Genomic DNA, 18,969 nt, shown 5'->3' on the forward strand with positions numbered 1-18,969 from the left:
AAAACGTAAAGGAAAAGGTTGCCAACCAACAACGCATACAAAGTTGCTTTTGTATAATAGCCAACCTCTACCGACTAGCAGCACTGTAGAAACTATTACATTACAACGGAACGATTTGACTAGTGCAGTGTTAGCTAGCTAGCTACATAGCTGTCTTTGTCAAAGGTTGATAATTGTGTAGTTTAGTAATTATCGAGGTTAGCTAGGTTAGCTAGCCAGCTATTTCCGTCCCCCGCGACGCCATTGTTCCATACCCAGCCAACTATTACCGACGAGCAGCATTGTAGAAACTAAATACATTACAAAGGAACGTCTTGATTAGTGTTATGTTAGCTAGCTACAAAGTTGCTTTTGTATAATAGCCAACCTCTACCGACTAGCAGCACTGTAGAAACTATTACATTACAACGGAACGACTTGATTAGTGTAGTGTTGTGTTAGTTAGCTAGCATTTCTCATTTTAGTCAATAAGATTTTCGCAACGTAAGCTTAACTTTCTGAACATTCGAGACGTGTAGTCCACTTGTCATTCCAATCTCCTTTGCATTAGCGTAGCCTCTTCTGTAGCTTGTCAACTATGTGTCTGTCTATCCCTGTTCTCTCCCCTCTGCACAGGCCATACAAACGCTTCACACCGCGTGGCCGCTGCCACTCTAACCTGGTGGTCCCAGCGCGCACGACCCACGTGGAGTTCCAGGTCTCCGGCAGCCTCTGGAACTGCCGGTCTGCGGCCAACAAGGCTGAGTTCGTCTCAGCCTATGCTACCCTCCAGTCCCTAGACTTCCTGGCGCTGACGGAAACATGGATTACCACAGATAACACTGCTACTCCTACTGCTCTCTCCTCGTCTGCCTACGTGTTCTCGCATACCCCTAGAGCATCGAGCCAGCGGGGTGGTGACACTGGAATCCTCATCTCTCCCAAGTGGACATTCTTTCTCCCCTGACCCATCTGTCTATCTCCTCATTTGAATTCCATGCAGTCACAGTTACCAGCCCTTTCAAGCTTAACATCCTTATCATTTATCGCCCTCCAGGTTCCCTTGGAGAGTTCATCAATGAGCTTGATGCCTTGATAAGTTCCTTCCCTGAGGATGGCTCACCTCTCACAGTTCTGGGTGACTTTAACCTCCCCACGTCTACCTTTGACTCATTCCTCTCTGCCTCCTTCTTTCCACTCCTCTCCTCTTTTGACCTCACCCTCTCACCTTCCCCCCCTACTCACAAGGCAGGCAATAGGCTTGAACTCATCTTTACTAGATGCTGTTCTTCCACTAATCTCATTGCAACTCCCCTCCAAGTCTCCGACCACTACCTTGTATCCTTTTCCCTCTCGCTCTCATCCAACACTTCTCACTCTGCCCCTACTCGGATGGTATTTCGCCGTCCCAACCTTCGCTCTCTCTCTCCCGCTACTCTCTCCTCTTCCATCCTATCATCTCTTCCCTCTGCTCAAACCTTCTCCAACCTATCTCCTGATTCTGCCTCCTCAACCCTCCTCTCCTCCCTTTCTGCATTCTTTGATTTTCTATGTCCCCTATCCTCCAGGCCGGCTCGGTCCTCCACTCCTGCGCCGTGGCTCGACGACTCACTGCGAGCTCACAGAACAGGGCTCCGGGCAGCCGAGCGGAAATGAAGGAAAACTTGCCTCCCTGCGGACCTGGCATCCTTTCACGCCCTCCTCTCTACATTTTCCTCTTCTGTCTCTGCTGCTAAAGCCACTTTCTACCACTCTAAATTCCATGCATCTGCCTCTTAACCCTAGGAAGCTCTTTGCTACCTTCTCCTCCCTCCTGAATCCTCCTCCCCCTCCCCCCTCCTCTCTCTCTGCGGATGACTTCGTCAACCATTTTGAAAAGAAGGCTGATGATATACGATCCTCGTTTGCTAAGCCAAACGACACCGCTGGTCCTGCTCACACTGCCCTACCCTGTGCTTTGACCTCTTTCTCCCCTCTCTCTCCAGATGAAATATCGCGTCTCGTGACGGCCGGCCGCCCAACAACCTGCCCACTTGACCCTATCCCCTCCTCTCTTCTCCAGACCATTTCCGGAGTCCTTCTCCCCTACCTCACCTCGCTCATCAACTCATCCTTGACCGCTGGCTACGTCCCTTCCGTCTTCAAGAGAGCGAGAGTTGCACCCCTTCTGAAAAAACCTACACTCGATCCCTCCGATATCAACAACTACAGACCAGTATCCCTTCTTTCTTTTCTCTCCAAAACTCTTGAACATGCCGTACTTGGCCAGCTCTCCTGCTATCTCTCTCAGAATGACCTTCTTGATCCTAATCAGTCAGGTTTCAAGACTGGGCATTCAACTGAGACTGCTCTTCTCTGTGTCACGGAGGCTCTCCGCACTGCTAAAGCTAACTCTCTCTCCTCTGCTCTCATCCTTCTAGACCCATCTGCTGCCTTTGATACTGTGAACCATCATATCCTCCTCTCCACCCTCTCCGAGCTGGGCATCTCCGGCGCGGCCCACGCTTGGATTGCGTCCTACCTGACAGGTCGCTCCTACCAGGTGGCGTGGCGAGAATCTGTCTCCGCACCACGTGCTCTCACCACTGGTGTCCCCCAGGGCTCTGTTCTAGGCCCTCTCCTATTCTCACTATACACCAAGTCACTTGGCTCGGTCATATCCTCACATGGTCTCTCCTATCATTGCTACGCAGACGACACACAATTAATCTTCTCCTTTCCCCCTTCTGATAACCAGGTGGCGAATCGCATCTCTGCATGTCTGGCAGACATATCAGTGTGGATGACGGCTCACCACCTCAAGCTGAACCTCGGCAAGACGGAGCTGCTCTTCCTCCCGGGAAGGACTGCCCGTTCCATGATCTCACCATCACGGTTGACAACTCCCTTGTGTCCTCCTCCCGGAGTGCTAAGAACCTTGGCGTGACCCTGGACAACACCCTGTCGTTCTCCACTAACATCAAGGCGGTGACCCGATCCTGTAGGTTCATGCTCTACATTCGCAGAGTACGACCCTGCCTCACACAGGAAGCGGCGCAGGTCCTAGTCCAGGCACTTGTCATCTCCCGTCTGGATTACTGCAACTCGCTGTTGGCTGGGCTCCCTGCCTGTGCCATTAAACCCCTACAACTCAGCCAGAACGCCGCAGCCCGTCTGGTGTTCAACCTTCCCAAGTTCTCTCACGTCACCCCGCTCCTCCGCTCTCTCCACTGGCTTCCAGTTGAAGCTGGCATCCGCTACAAGTCCGTGGTGCTTGCCTACGGAGCTGTGAGAGGAACGGCACCTCCGTACCTTCAGGCTCGGATCAGGCCCTACACCCAAACAAGGGCACTGCGTTCATCCACCTCTGGCCTGCTCGCCTCCCTACCTCTGAGGAAGCACAGTTCCCGCTCAGCCCAGTCAAAACTGTTCGCTGCTCTGGCACCCCAATGGTGGAACAAGCTCCCTCACGACGCCAGGACAGCGGAGTCAATCACCACCTTCCGGAGACACCTGAAACCCCACCTCTTTAAGGAATACCTGGGATAGGATAAAGTAATCCTTCTAACCCCCCCCCCAAAAGATTTAGATGCACTATTGTAAAGTGGTTGTTCCACTGGATATCATAAGGTGAATGCACCAATTTGTAAGTCGCTCTGGATAAGAGCGTCTGCTAAATGACTTAAATGTAAATGTAAAGTAGCAACGCATACAAACCTAGCTAACTAGCTGCCGAATAGGCATCAACTCACCACGTAGCTTATTCTTAATGTTTGTCCATAGGCAAACAGACATGTGAGGACAGACATTTTTCGGAATAAACGTGACGAGTGAAAAACACAATGAAATAGACCACTCCCTACCAGGTATCTTATTCTGCCGCTATACAACTTTGTATGCGTTGTTTTTTGGAAACCTTGTTATTTACTACGTTTTTGGAATAGATTCCTGTTGGAACGTTCCACAAATTATACCCACCCAGGTTGAAGTCATAAAAAGTGCAATGCTTGAAGCACAGCGAAGGGCTGTTTGAATGAATGCTTACGAGCCTGCTGCTGCCAACCACCGCTCAGTCACACTGCTCTATCAAATCATAGACTTAATTATAATATAATAAACACACAGAAATATGAGCCTTGGGTCATTAATATGGTCGAATCTGGAAACTATCATCTCGAAAACAAAAAGTATTTTTCTTTCAGTGACATACGGAACCGTTCCGTATTTTATCTAACGGTTGCCTAAGTCTAAATATTCCTGTTAGGCATTGATGTTTATGGTTCGGTACATTGGTGCAACGACAGTACTTTTTTCGCAAATGCGCTTGTTAAATCAACACCCGTTTGTCGAAGTAGGCTGTGATTCAATGAAAATTAACAGGCACCGCATCGATCATATGCAACGCAGGACACGTTAGATAAACTAGTAATATCATCAACCATGTGTAGTTAACTAGTGATTATGTTAAGATTGATAGTTTTTTATAAGTCTAATGCTAGCTAGCAACTTACCTTTGCTTCTTGCTGCCCTCACGTTACAGGTAGTCAGCCTGTTAATCCTTGTGAAGTGCAATGTAAGGCAGGTGGTTAGAGCGTTGGACTGGTAACCGAAGGTTGCAAAAACGAATCCCCCCTGAACAAGGCAGTCATTGTAAATAAGAATGTGTTCTTAAATCTGACTTGCCTAGTTAAAGGTGTAAAAAAATAAATTAAAAAAAAGGCAAATCGGTGGCCAAAAATACCGATTAAAATCGGCCCTAATTAATCGGCCATTCCAATTAATCGGTCGACCTCTAGTTTGCTGTTCATTAGAGGGGTGTGTGTGTGTGTAAGATGTGCATTAGTGTGTACACACCTCTAAAGAGGCAGCAGAGTGAGGGTCATGGTGCCTTACTGCCCAGCGACAGCTCTTCACCCCACTGAAAGATGAGCTAGGGCTGCAAAGGACCCCGGCCTGTCAGTGGGGAAGACTACAGCCCAGGACAGAACCAAAGAGCTGTTTGTAAACCGGGTCATATTCATTTGGCACCAAATGGAAGAAAGACAAAACAAAGAGGGACTCCATGCACTTAAGAAATAATGACCTGCAATAAGAAACGCTTGAATTTGTTTTCCACAGCAAAACATTCAGCAAACGTGACCCAGTTGACAGACAATCGTCAACCTTGTCGTCTCTCTGTATGTCCGGTACAGAGGTGGACATTGGGCGATGGATACATTGAGGGATTTGAACACTTTCCTTGACTGAGAATAAAGAGTTGGTTGTGGCGTCTGTAATCCCTAACTTGGCCTCATTTAGATGTTTGCATTTTCCCCCCAGCGTTTGATAGTGGTGGAGAATTTACAGTTGCACAATGGAAACATCCATTCACTACCGACTGCACAATGAACCCCAAACGCAATTCACTACCACAACTCTACAATGGATGTAAGCTACACATGGCATTGCCATATAAAATACAGATCTAAAAACAAAGCAACCTCACTAAAGTCACGGAGAGCACATAGGTTAAGTCACATTATTTAAAGTGCATTTTACAGCGACAGATTAAATACAAGATAATCTGATAGCACTGAAGGTTATAGATCACCCTCTGAACTTTGCAGCCCTCCCGGCCTCCATTTAGGCTACTTCCTAGTCTTGGCTTTGACATTCTGAGGCAGCCAGTCACACCCCTGGGAACAACTCAACGTGAAGCAGGGTTTAAAGCTGACTTCTCTTCCAGGCAGGCGTGGGTAGCCTAACCACATTTCATCAAAGCTACCGGACAATACAATGGAACATTAACTTTTTGGGGTTGTGAGTGTGACACAAACATTTATTTAGGAACCACCAAATCAATAAAACAATGTTCTGTAAAATGCTTGACCCAGTAAGCCCCCAAACACACCATCTGGGGACACACTGGTGTAAGTAAATACAGTCCTGACTGGGGTTAACACCACCACATAGGGTCAATTCAACTTATCAGGATATCATTTAGCCAAGTGTAAGTTTAGTACAGGCAACCACACACTCAACACACTTCAGAACAGATGTGCAGCATGGGGGGGGGGGGGGGGGGGGGGGGGGGTAGTGCTGAGAGATGGCCCAAAATGTTGGTTATTTTTTGCTTTTTAAATTAATTGACCAACATCGGTTATATTTCTGGGGTTTTCTTTCTGTGAGCTCGATGTGCAGTTTCTATAGAGATAAATCAGATCAAGCCTGAACTGTGCAATGTAATAGAGAGTTGAAGTTCTCAACAGGTGATTGATTAGTGCTTTTTGACATCGGTCGGCATACTTTTATTTATATAAATAAGTAAGTCCCATGATGGTAGTTACATATTTACCATAATTTATTCACATTACATTCAAATATTTCCGTTGTCTATATTACATTTGTTTATTTGATGACTTTATTATTTCATTCCAAAATAATCTCATCTCTATAGAGCTGCTGACTGTCAAAAATCACTATTTTAGTAGTTCTTCAAAGTAAATAAGGCATAATTTTATGACTGCTAAATACCATCTATCAATCCCTTAGATCATGTATGTTCAGGTAGACATACCTTGTGATGCAACAGCTGTTCTCTATATCGCCTCACCATTGCGTATTCTTCTCTCTTCCGTAGCAGGCGTAAAACACTGACCGGACAAGTAGATGCGCAATGGATTATGGCCATTGTTGTTAATTACAACGTTTTATGCACTAAACTACATAGAATATTGGCCTATTGGAAACTACAACTCCTTACTACATCGCACAGTTCAGGCTGGATCTGATATTATCTCTAGAGAAACTGTGCAATGTGCGAAATGAGTTCACAAAAAAACAGAACGAAAAGGAATTTAAATAATTGAACCAATGTCGGTCAATTAGTTTAAAAACTGAAGAAAAAAACTGAAGAAATTTTTTTTATTTAATCGCTCAGCACTAACAACAGGACAGGGAGCAGCACTGACAGCAGCTCTATAGAGATGAGATGACTTGGAATGAAATAGTCATCAAATAAACAAATGTAATATAGACAACTGAAATATTTTAAAGTAATGTGAATAAATGGTGGTTAATAAGTGATAAGCAGTAATGGGCAGTCACCACCATCACGGGACTTTCATGAAAAAATATATTGTGCGTTACAGCAGTCAACCCACATAATACATAGTGCATTTAATGAGGCTGACACCATTTAGTCGACTGGTCGATTGTTAGGCTGTTGGTCGCCCCAGATTTCTTTAGTCGAGCAGAAGTAAAAAAATTTAAAAAATAAAATAAAAAGAGGTAAAAATACACCTGTCTGGTTCGCAATGAGTGGACTGATCCATTGTGGAGGCCGTGGGGATGGCACAGTCCATTTTAAGACATGTGCTACTGAAATGGTATACGATTATATTAAGTCAGAACAATAGTGCAACATTATTGCGCTCTCTCCCAACGTTGGATAACGGTCGCTGTCCGCGGTTCTGAAACACATCAGCGTGCTGCAGAATTGGCACCGTCACCAAGACCATGTTGCTATGTGCATAATAGCAAAGTTAAACAGCATATTGGAGATGAGAAAACAGGTTTCGCCTTGTCTAAGAAAAGTGAGGAGCGGAAACCAACTTAAAATAGGCCAATAATAGGGATCTCCCGGGTGGCGCTGTGGTCTAAGGCTGTGCCACTAGAGATTCTGGGTTCGAGTCCAGGCTCTGTCGCAGCCGGCTGCGACCGGGAGGCCCATGGGGCGGCGCACAATTGGCCAAGCGTCGTCCGGGTTTGGCCGGTAGGGATATCCTTGTCTCATCGCGCACTAGCGACTCCTGTAGCAGGCCAAGCGCAGTGCATGCTGACCAGGTCGCCAGGTGTACGGTGTTTCCTCCGACACATTGGTGCGGCTGGCTTCCGGGTCGGATGGGCATTGTGTCAAGAAGCAGTGCGGCTTGGTTGGGTTTCAGAGGACGCATGGCTCTCGACCTTCGCCTCTCCCGAGTCCGTACGGGAGTTCCAGCGATGAGACAAGACTAACTACTACCAATTGGATACCACGAAATTGGGGAGGAAAAGGGGGAAAAAAATACAATATTCAATTAAATATTCAATTTGCTCCTTACCTTATTTTTCTTTATCTCCAGTATTTTCCACAACTAGTCACATTTATTCCACAAATCTGACTTCCCGTTTTCCTCCCAAATAACCAGCAAACATTCCCCGGTTTTGAGTTTGTCATGTCCTCAGCATCCATTTTGCTCTCAATTGAGTTACGGTGTTCAGAGTTTGTTATAACCAATTCATTGATGTGATAATGATATGCTATAGGTCAGGCCCTATTGGTCAAGTGCATGCGATGCATAAAATGTGTCTTGTAAAGAGAGCAAGGGTTGAGGGAATGTTTTTCTTAAACAAATGAGGGATTTCGGTAACATAACTTTTCAGTCAGAAATGGCTGTAATTATGTTGCAGCTTCAGCAACACGGACAGCGGAATAAACCCTGCTGATGTTCTGTGGTGGTCGCTGCAGCAGGGAGGAGAGAAACAGCCAGTGCTAGTCTCACAGTCACTCGCTGTCATTTTTCTTTAACAGAGCAGCAAGTCTGAGCCCGGCCTGGCAGAATCAAATCAATTGCGATCGGACTCCGTCTAGTCATTTGTGTGTCTTAATTATTTCATCAAACAGTGCGCTTAAATCATAAGACAAGCTCAGTGCATATCATGGATTTGATTAAAACACATAGGATGTTTTATCATTTCAATCGATTGGTCGATGACTATTGTCAAAGATTGTCAGGGACTGCCCTAATTGTTATATTTTGTATTACAGCATATAACCCACATAATGCATAGTCAAAGAAATAATGGAAACCAAAAAAAGTTTTCAATAATTGAACCGAACCCGACATTAAAAAGCACTAATCGCTTAGCTCTTGTGCGTGGAGGCAGGGAGTGGTGCAGCTGCCACAGTCATACAATGTTAAGCATAAAATATGACTGGTTGTTAAATACCCATGTTAAACGATATGTTGGCTGGCTGCGGCTAGCGATGAGGCCAGGAGCCAGGGGAAGTTGTGCAGGTTCAAATCAAATCAAATTTTATTGGTCACATACACATGTTTAGCAGATGTTATTGCAGGTGTAGCAAAATGCTTGTGCTTCTAGCTCTGAGAGTGCAGTAACATCGAACAAGAAATATCTAACAATTTACCAACATATATTCAATAGACAAATCTAAGTAAGGAATGGAATTAAGAATATATCCATATGGATGAGCGATGTCAGAGCGGCATGGACTAAAATACAGTAGAATAGTATAGAATACAGTATATACATATGAGATGAGTAATGCCAGATTGATGTTTACCTAAGTGACCAGTGTTCCATTTCTTAAAGTGGCCAGTAATTTCTAGTCTATGTCTATAGGCAGCAGCCTCTAATGTGCTAGTGATTTCTGTTTAACAGTCTGATGGCCTTGAGATAGCTGGGACCGAGACACCGAAAAACAGCTTTGATGCACCTGTACTGACCTAGCCTTCTGGATAATAGCGGGGTGAACAGACAGTGGCTCGGGTGGTTGTTGTCCTTAATGATCTTTTTGGCCTTCCTGTGACATCGGCTGCTGTAGGTGTCCTGGAGGGCAGGTAGTTTGCCCCCGGTGATGCGTTGTGCAGATCGCACCACCTTCTGGAGAGCCTTGCGGTTGCGGGCGGTGCAGTTGCTGTACCAGGTGGTGATACAGCCCAACAGTATGCTCTCAACTGTGCATCTGTAAAAGTTTGAGGGTTTTATGTGCCAAGCCAAATTTCTTCAGCCTGGTGAGGTTGAAGAGGCTCGGTTGTGCCTTCTTCACCACACAGTCTGTGTGGGTAGTCCATTTCAGTTTGTCAGTGATGTGTACGCCAAGGAACATGAAGCTTTCCACCTTCTCCACTGCGGTCCCATCGATGTGGATAGGGGGGTGCACCCTCTGCTGTTTCCTGAGTGTTTGGGTGGGTACAGTGTGGTGGTAGACCCTGAGGTTAGGTTTAGGCTTCATGTTCTTCTCTCTCTGATAAAAACCAACCAAGGCAGCACTGTGGTAGACTTTTGTTATTGTCTGGGAGGCTAGGTTTATGAGCACAGGAGACCTGTCCATAAACTTCACTATTCAAGGGCAGCGTCTAAGAAATTCCTATCGGTTTCACTCTGTATGAACATTTATACAACTTACCTTCAAGTTCATGTTGACACTTCTGTTGACTGTACTCATACAATAGTCCTATACCGGTAGGTTAACAAGTGTCTATGAGTGTTGAAATGAACCAAATTCAACAGGTTGCACTTTTCTTTTGAACAGACGCGGCGGCTATATCACAAGTCTCGTCTGCGTTCGGACCGCTGCTCCAACTCACACTCCACCGCAATGACATTATCCGGAACATAGGGGTGGCAAGTTTTCAGAGGCGTAGCTAGTAAACGGAGAAGGAGTGACAGACACATCAGCACATGGTGCAATACCAACACCGCCAGTAGGCTGACTTTACTACCAAGGCATATGGGCAAGTCGAGAAGAGAGCAGCGGGGGATTGGCTACTAGAGACGGGTGACTGTATATTCAGTGACAGTCGGGTGTGACAATTTAGTACCACGAGCAACTAGACTGCAAAGCTCGAGAGCTGACATATGACAGTTCCAAGTGAGGAACATTGTGCACGAGCAAACGCAGTCAACACCAGACAAAACATAGAAGTAGAGTTTTCATTATCACTATAGACTGACGACAAAAATAGACCCTACTTGGTGCTTACCTGGACCATCTGACGCTGAAAGAGCAGGTGAATTGAGTTTCGGTCGCTTTGCGTTGGGAGGTCCGACGTCCAGCAAATTGTCAGCCATTGTGATCGGTAAGAATGATCACTAAATAATGATGCAAAATTAAATTCGACTCCTTCCAGATATATTTTTTGTATGGCAACAATCTTCTTTCTTATTCACAACCCACGTATAGGGGTATTTAACCAACTAGCTGGCAAGATAGAAAAATGCTTGCACTAGTCAGCCGTGTAGAATGTTTCAAAATAAAGGCAACAGCGCCACGCTTCGCCGCTGACAATCACCCCATGATAATCCAACACCCAACACCCACATAATTATCGTTAATAATTATGGCCAAAAAATATTTCAGTTCACGAAAAATAAATTAAAATAGTAGCAAAAAAAGTATATAGTGTGGATTCAAGTCCCTTTCTCCATAAATCCCTAGATAGGCATCTTTAAATAAGCGCCTTTTCCCGGTCCAAATGAACAGCCTTAAATTCAATTTTCGCCTCCAATAAAGACAAGAAATTTCCAAAAATATTTTGTATGCGCCGATGTATTTTTCTCGATACTGTCTCTCGATAAATACATCGTCTCGGAAAGGAGATATGAAGAAGCGGCGCTCTCTGAAGGGGAAATCAAATATACGAGGGGCTCTCTAGACGACAAAAACTGATCCAATCCTCGTTTTTTCTCAATAATTATCTTCGAAGGAATAAAGACTTCGATTTTCTGCAGAATAAAGCCGTTTGAGCACGGTCTAAATGGCTCGTTTCGGTCTAAAAAATAAGGCTCTCCCGAAATCCTGATTCTGAGCCGCGTCAAGATGGCGGCTGTTGATTCCTCCGATACAAAAAGTTTTTTTCTTTCTAGCTAGACTGTGGGGGGGAGGGGCTGTGCAATCACGCCCTACGCAAACCTATGCCCTGCCGTGCGTCATGTGGACGTACATCAACAAGCCTCTAGGGGTGGAATAACCCAAAAAATTAAGTAGCTGTCAAAGCACTTTCTAACCTAAAGTGTTACAGAACAATGTACAAGTGAGCAGTTATTGTGCAGCCCCCCATATACATTGTGTATTATGCATCACCAAGTCACCAACCCTCATAAGACCATGGTGGGGCACTTCACCCTTGTCCATCCATCTAGTCAGCTACATTTGTATCAATTTAAGGAGCCAAGCAACAGAAGTTTACATGTCAATTGTAAATGCATCATTACAAGTTGTAATAATGGATAAATATCAAGCAATGCAAACAGAACCATCCAAACAAATCTCAGAAAAAAATCACTTTATTCTTTTTTTTTTACCTTCATTTGCAGACCCCTCCAAAAATGCAGCGCGCTATAGGCTATATAAAATACAGTGGGAGGGAGGCCAAAGATCTACCAGCCACAACTGTACAGTAGGCTTATATGAAACAGGGTCTGAAAACATTAACAGATATCTAGCAGTGTGATTTTACCTTGCAGGGTGTTGATGATGTAGCCTGGTACCAGATCTGTTTGCACCGTCTCGTCAGCTCCTATGTTCATTGTTTACTGTTACATTGACCATAGGAGCTGCCAACAGCACAAACCAATCTGAAACCGACCAGGCTACTCATGGGGGAATACCATGGGATCCCTTAGGAAGGAGAGATCTGTCACCTAGACCTATATAGAAGTAATGGTGGCAGGAAAATGTCCTTATAGGTCCTTGTCAGTGTCCCATGTGGCTCAATTGGTAGAGCATGGTGCTTGCAATGCCAAGTTGTGTGTTCGATTCCCAAGGGGGACCAGTACGGAAAAAATGTATGCACTCACTACTGTAAGTCGCTCTGGATCAGTGTGTCTGCTAAATTACTAAAATGTAAATTGACTGACATACTGAGGTGGAAAGAAGTGGACAAGTTCAGGCAGCACACAATCCTATGCCTACTGGGGTTAGAGCATCCCTCTCCCACAATCATACAGTTACACATACTATGCATGCAGGCAAACATGACATTTGGACATAATTGTAATAGTGTTCTAACGTGTATCTAACCTTCCATGTATTCCTCAACCCTTCAACAATGGCACCTGTATAAATAATACAAAATATAAAATGCATATGTACATACAGAGTGAGTGCTTTGTGCAAAATGTATACATACTGCATACATATAGTACTAGTGAGTATAGAAACAACCCGTCATCAATGTGCACAACAAGACAGAGCAAATTAAAGAGGGGGAAATAAGGCCAAACATACATCAAATCAATCACATCTCTATTTGGCATCAAAACTAGTCCCATTCTGTTAGTTCACAACGTTTCAATCCCATTGTCAATCCATGAAGTCCTTTTTGCAGTGAAGGCCAGTTGTTTGTACTAAGCTTTTTTTGAAGTAGGGAACCCAATACCTTTTTCACACTACTGAGCCCAACAGAGCTGTACTGAGCTGGTCCGGTAACACATCCAACACAGTTGCAGTGTGAAATGAAAATAGAGCCATCATCACAGTACGGTTCGGACTGAATTGGGAATAAGATTTGAGCTCCAATACCTCTATAAGAGTTAGCCTTAAATTCAACAATTTATTTCCCTTCGCTTTCGAAAGAACGCTACTTATCCAGCATTAACACGATAAAACACCAGGAATCCATAGGTTGATAAGCAGAGTTTCTCAAAAGCAATAAGATAAGCTGTAGCTAATATCTGGGTTTTATCTTCCTTTCATGTGTCCAGACCTCAATTGTGCAGTTTCCCCTTCCTTGGGACATTTAGCAACATAACACTGTGTGAAGTTTATTATTTAAACTGATTGTTTCCAATATGTCCCTTTATTGTAATCAGTGGAATTTGGGTCGGTTACAACAAGGGTTGCACGCTCATAATCGTCAAGAATACATTTGACAATTTGAAAACAATCCCGTTTGTAGATTAATGCACTTAAAATGGGCCTAACCCCATTCAAGCAATTCTACACAGTACAACAATATGCAGTCAAACAAAACAAAACTACATTTTTGTTTTTCCCTGTTTTTAAATCCACATCAGAACAAATAAGTGGCTGCTGTGTACCAAAAAGTGACAATGAACTGCAATATTGAGTTTCACACTCATATCAGTGATACTAAATGTTGGAAACAATTGCTCAGCAGGTTATGTAGTAGAAAAGGCACATGTCAAATTCATATAAAAAGTTAAAAGAACTTGGATGAGTAAAATATGTACACATGTAAAAAAGCAAAAAAATGTGTATTCAAGGAGGTTTGAGAAACAAAACATGGCAATCTTAATTAAATGATATCAGAGTTGATTTAGAGAGGATTTTCCTATGACTGAAAAGGCACTACTAGCAAACTCTTGCAGTACACACAAGGAACCTGTATTAAAACAAATTATGGCACTAGAAAAGACAAACTTAAGTGCTGAAAGTTGAAAGATGCACTTAAAACCCAAATGATTGCTGGGATATCCTGAGTATCGCCATCTTTACTAAATTAAAACATGTTGCTTTGGAGTCTTTTACTTCCCAAGTTATATTCCTAATTCAGAACGCTTTGATATTGTACCTTTGAGGTTTCAAAGTATGTCTGAGGTCACAAATAATATAAGACGTTTCCATCCCCAGTTTTTGTGTGAGTGAAGTCATACCGTAGAATTTAAAAAAAATCACAACATCTGTGATGGAAACAGGAAGTTTCGGTACAATTTTATAAATGCCAAAAGATCATTTGTTTGTTTGACGGGGTAGGATCTTTCTGTGTTGGTAATTTTTTTATTAATTATGCGAGAAATGGCAGTGGAAACGCCTTTAAAGGTAAATATTCATATAATAATCATATCGAAGTAAACCTTGAGTCACGCGATTATAAGCAGTTTATTAGGCTACAGATGAAATAGGCCTAACTTATGATGAACTTCACAGGGTGATGAAAGTGCACAGTGATCTTGATGCTCCTTTTCAATAAATATCGAGGGTCTGATTCTGGTGACATGTTGATCGATGCTTGACTGCCATTTGAAAAATACACATTTTCTCGCTCTTATCCATAATCATCTTATTATGTAGACTAGCCTATCTGCACTGTATCTGTGATTTGTTGGCAAGAGCGCATGTACCAAGACCAGAGTAGGCAATCAGGCTATTTTACCTAACAGTGTTTTTATAACGAAACTACTGGTAGAGTTGAAAATGCAATGGAAACACCCTGAACTTTAGATTTTTATTCGGTACGTGAAAACTTAAGTGAAAAAGTACATTTTGTGTGCACTGTGTCATCACGCACTGATTTCTTTAATAAGTCCGTTTGGTGGAAAAACACCAAACGGTGGAAAAATGCGCACATTTACGTTATGCAGATTTTAGAATATTCACATGAAAATCTGTCGCCAAATGGATGGAAACCTAGTAGTACCATTACTTGTTTTGTTATTCCCCCGAGCACCCAAGCACTTTTACTAAAACAGAGAGAAAGTGACAGGGATGATTAGACTTGCAGTTGGAGGATATGCACTGTACAGCTTACCATACTCAATTCTCTCAAGAAAGGGTCTGATAAAACAATGCATACAGTACATATATAAAAAGAAAACAACGAGATCTTAACTTCGACAAAACAAACACACAAAACAAATAGGAAAATATGTAGCACTGAACAATAACACTTTACATGTTTATATGTTTTATATGTTTCCTACATGACGCATGTTAGAAACTTCCCTTATTATCCAGGATCTAATTTGGCAGGAATGCTGTAACAAGAGGAATCGGGTGCATTCCCCATTGCATGTATTCCGAAATAGCCGGACGGTAGAGTAACAGGAGTGGAGAGTGGCGATAGCAGATCAAGTCCTATTTGAAGGTCAATATACCAATCTACCATTCCGTTAAACTGGGTCACTCAACATCTTAACTCAGGTCCGTCACAAGAGACTACTCAAGATTAGCCTGGTCTGTTTGTGCTCTTGCCTATTCCACATGATATGTACGTGACGCACATGTAACAATTTTAACAGATTGTTAACTGTATTGTAAGCAAACCAGCACGTTCAATAGAAACATCCTATTAGGACGCCTACCTAGAAGGGTGCACTTCAAACCTCAACAACGGTAGCCTAGGAAGAGGTTATGGCACATGAACTAACCTGTGGTGCTAAAAGTTAGCTTTATAGACTTGCAGAGCTAATGTGCAGTTGAAGCTAATTCATGATATGTTAAAGAGTTAGGGTCAAGTCCTAACTTAAACATTTTCACTTAGTCATGCATTGATGTCAATGGGAGACTTCGACTTAAAACAGACTTAAGTGGGAGTTCGGATTCAGCCCTAATTACTATTACCAAGGTCTAGTTGACGGCTTGAGGCTGGTAAGACAGAGGTCCTTACTTTTAACCAGGGCCGGGAGAAAAGATACCACATCAGCAAGAGGGATTTCATTATTTCTTGATCACACTCCCGACTTTCTTCCCACGGTTTCATCAGTTGCAGAATGACAACTTACAGCCACCTCTCCACATGAGGCCGTGGAAGGCAGTTATTACTGTAGTGTAGCGCACAGACACAAGCACACAGTCAAGCCTTCCAACTGATGTTGTAGATATTGTTGTGGGTTTGTCTGAGAGCGTTGTGCGAGGCCTGTGCTTTTCTTAGACAATTTAAAGTGAATCACTGTGAAAAGACGACTCCATCTTGCTTCCCTTTGTAACCCATCATTCACTCCTCACTGTGGCATTCCTTATTGCTCCGATTCTTGTAAACTCCTTAACTACAGTAATAAAAGCAATGTCATAGCTACACAGATCAAAGACAACTATAACAAACTGACAGAAACCAAGCTTTTGCCTTAAAATGTACATAAGGTTCACAGTTTTGTAGTGTAGAAGTCTTTCCCAGTTTTCTTTTCCCTTTATGTTTCTTCCTCTTTCCTTGTCCAGATATGCTTGGTCTACACATTATTTTGTGCTAAAGGCACTTAATCAAAAAACAAAAGGCAAAAAAAAAGCCCAAACATAGAACAAAAAAAGACTAAAGATGTTAGTGAGAATCAAGTAGATCATAGGAGGCTGGGTTTCTATAGCAACATAAGTGCCCATCGTACTTTCCCCATCTTCTTATTCCCTCTTACTGTGCCCACCAGATACATCGGTCGTGTTCAGTGGGCATGAACCGGAAGAAAACAAACGTAGTATCTGAACTTGTTCAATAAGAAACGCTCATTTTCGCTTACAGTTGCAAAAAGATTTACAAAGGTGTGCCCTAATGAGCACGAACCTGGAGAAGAATTGACAACAGAGGAGCCAGAAACTGGTTTCTTACAGTCTGCCATTTAGGTGTTTCCTCCTGTATGCCTTCTCGTCACATATGCCTGTTCCATAATAAGCTTCAACTGGCAGGAATGCAAGAAAGGTCATGCTTAAAGGGCTGAAGGCTAATGCAAAAAGCTATCGCAGACATAACAGTCTTAGAGTTTCGTTAGCTCGCCAATAATGTCATCATCGTCCTTCTCCTCTTTCTCTTTTTCCACCTCCTTCCGTGACTCAGTTGCTGTGGCATTCTGAGGGGAGAGAAGCTGGGGTGAGGCAGGCACCACAGGTTTTGGTTGTTGGAGGACGTTTGTTGTAGGAGCTCCAGCTAGACTAGTGGTGGGCAGATTTGGTTGTTGGATGTTGGTTGAAGGAGCTTCACCTTTATTAGTGATGGACAGATTTGGTTGTTGGACTGTCAAAAGAGCTCCAGCTAGACTAGTGGCGGGCAGATTTGGTTGTTGGATGTTGGTTGAAGGAGTTTCACCTTTATTAGTGATGGACAGATTTGGTTCTTTGACTTTCAACGTAGCTCCAGCTTGACTAGTGATAGGCAGGGAGGCTAGACCAAGAAAGGATGATGAGGAGGAGCGTCTGGCTGCGATGGTCTCTGTAGTAGTAGGGCTACAGTAGTATTGTTGCCGACTGTCTGGCCTATCTCCAGCCTCCACCACCCCCCTCTCAGGCCGCAGCAGACCCGTGGACACCCCAGAGCTGAGCGAGGGACTGGTGGTATTGGGTACACCAGCCATGGAGCTAGGCACCATATTAGAGAGCTCATCTGTTGGCGAGCGCCCGATACTCCCGTCCACCTGCACCCGGATCTCTGGTGAGACGGAGAGCAGGTACTGGGGCACGGGGGCACCGCTGTCCGCACTCTTGGGGAACAGAAAGGTCTTCATTTGACCTTTACCCTTGACGTTGACTGTGCCGCGGTAGTCAAAGTTGTAGTCCATGGCACTGAGGGCGCAGTAGCTCTCCTCGCTCACCTGCACGCGGCACTCCACGCCCGTGGTGTCCATGCGACTGGCGATGTTCACAGTGTCGCCCCAGATGTCGTAGAGTAGCTTAGTGGTGCCGATCACCCCTGCAGTCAAAGGGCCGTGGTTGAACCCGATGCGCAACTTGAACTTGAAGCCCAGCATGTTCTTGTTGAAGTCGTCCACCACGCGCATCATCTCCAGGGCGAAGTCAAACAGCGCCCGCAGGTGGCCGTGAGGGTGCGGTGCCTCGGCGCACTGCTGCGCATTCAGCCCAGCCGCCGCCATGTACGTGGCGCCGATGGTCTTGATCTTCTCAATGTTGTTGAAGGGCGGTTCGCGAAGCAGTTCGTCGAAGTCACCGATGAGCTCGTTGAGCACGCGGTAGCACTCCTTGCCGCCCTCGTAACTCTCCTCGTAGAACTCGCTAAAGTTAACGATACTGGCAAAAATCACGCCAACATTTCCATGGTTTTTGGAGTAACTCTGAGTCACTTTGAGCTGCTCTGCCACGTGGATGGGGATGATGTTCCTAAGCAACCAATCGGCTTGGTCCCTCATGTTCTGGATCTTGATGCGGTGCTGGTCGGCCTCCACGTTGCCGTGGTAATGGAGGCGGTAGCTGACCTCGAACTCGCGGTTGAGGAACCAGACGAGCAGGAGGAGCAGGAAGAAGGCCACTCCCACCTCGGGGCCCAGCAGGTCCTGGAGGCGGGGCACAGGGTCAGCGGTGGGCTCAGACTGACCATGTACAACACTGCTGCGGTTACTGTTGTTGGTGGTGTCGCCAGACCTGGAGGAGAGAGAAAGGGAGGGAGAGATGGAGAGAGAAGGGGAAAGAGAGGAGGGAGAAACAAGGAAGGAGAGAAGGGAGGGATGGAGAGTTGGAGAATGAGGTAGGGAGGTAGAGATGGAGAGTAATGTAGGCAGGGAGGGAGAGAAGGAAGGAGGGATGGAGAAAAAGAGAGGGAAGGAGTTAAGGAAAGGTGGAGTGAGAGA

The 18,969-nt window shown here is 44.5% G+C and overlaps 2 protein-coding genes across 7 annotated transcripts in view; both read right to left on the minus strand.

Moving 5' to 3' along the window:
• LOC115206430 (CREB-binding protein) overlaps positions 1 to 11,598 on the minus strand; it is an 84,148-nt gene extending 72,550 nt beyond the window's left edge. For all 3 annotated transcript variants that reach the window (XM_029773447.1, XM_029773437.1, XM_029773428.1), the window contains exon 1: positions 10,707 to 11,598. In XM_029773447.1, the coding sequence (XP_029629307.1) occupies positions 10,707 to 10,794 (88 nt within the window). In that variant the 5' untranslated portion in view covers positions 10,795 to 11,598. The remainder of the gene's footprint in view (positions 1 to 10,706) is intronic.
• Positions 11,599 to 11,993: 395 nt separating this feature from the next.
• The window catches only part of LOC115206444 (adenylate cyclase type 9-like), a 96,573-nt gene continuing 89,597 nt past the window's right edge, over positions 11,994 to 18,969 (minus strand). For all 4 annotated transcript variants that reach the window (XM_029773488.1, XM_029773461.1, XM_029773480.1 and 1 more), the window contains one exon: positions 11,994 to 18,763. In XM_029773488.1, coding sequence (XP_029629348.1) covers positions 17,149 to 18,763 — 1,615 coding nt within the window. In that variant the 3' untranslated portion in view covers positions 11,994 to 17,148. The remainder of the gene's footprint in view (positions 18,764 to 18,969) is intronic.

Source organism: Salmo trutta, chromosome 1 (assembly GCF_901001165.1).
Source record: "Salmo trutta chromosome 1, fSalTru1.1, whole genome shotgun sequence".
Lineage (NCBI taxonomy): Eukaryota > Metazoa > Chordata > Actinopteri > Salmoniformes > Salmonidae > Salmo > Salmo trutta.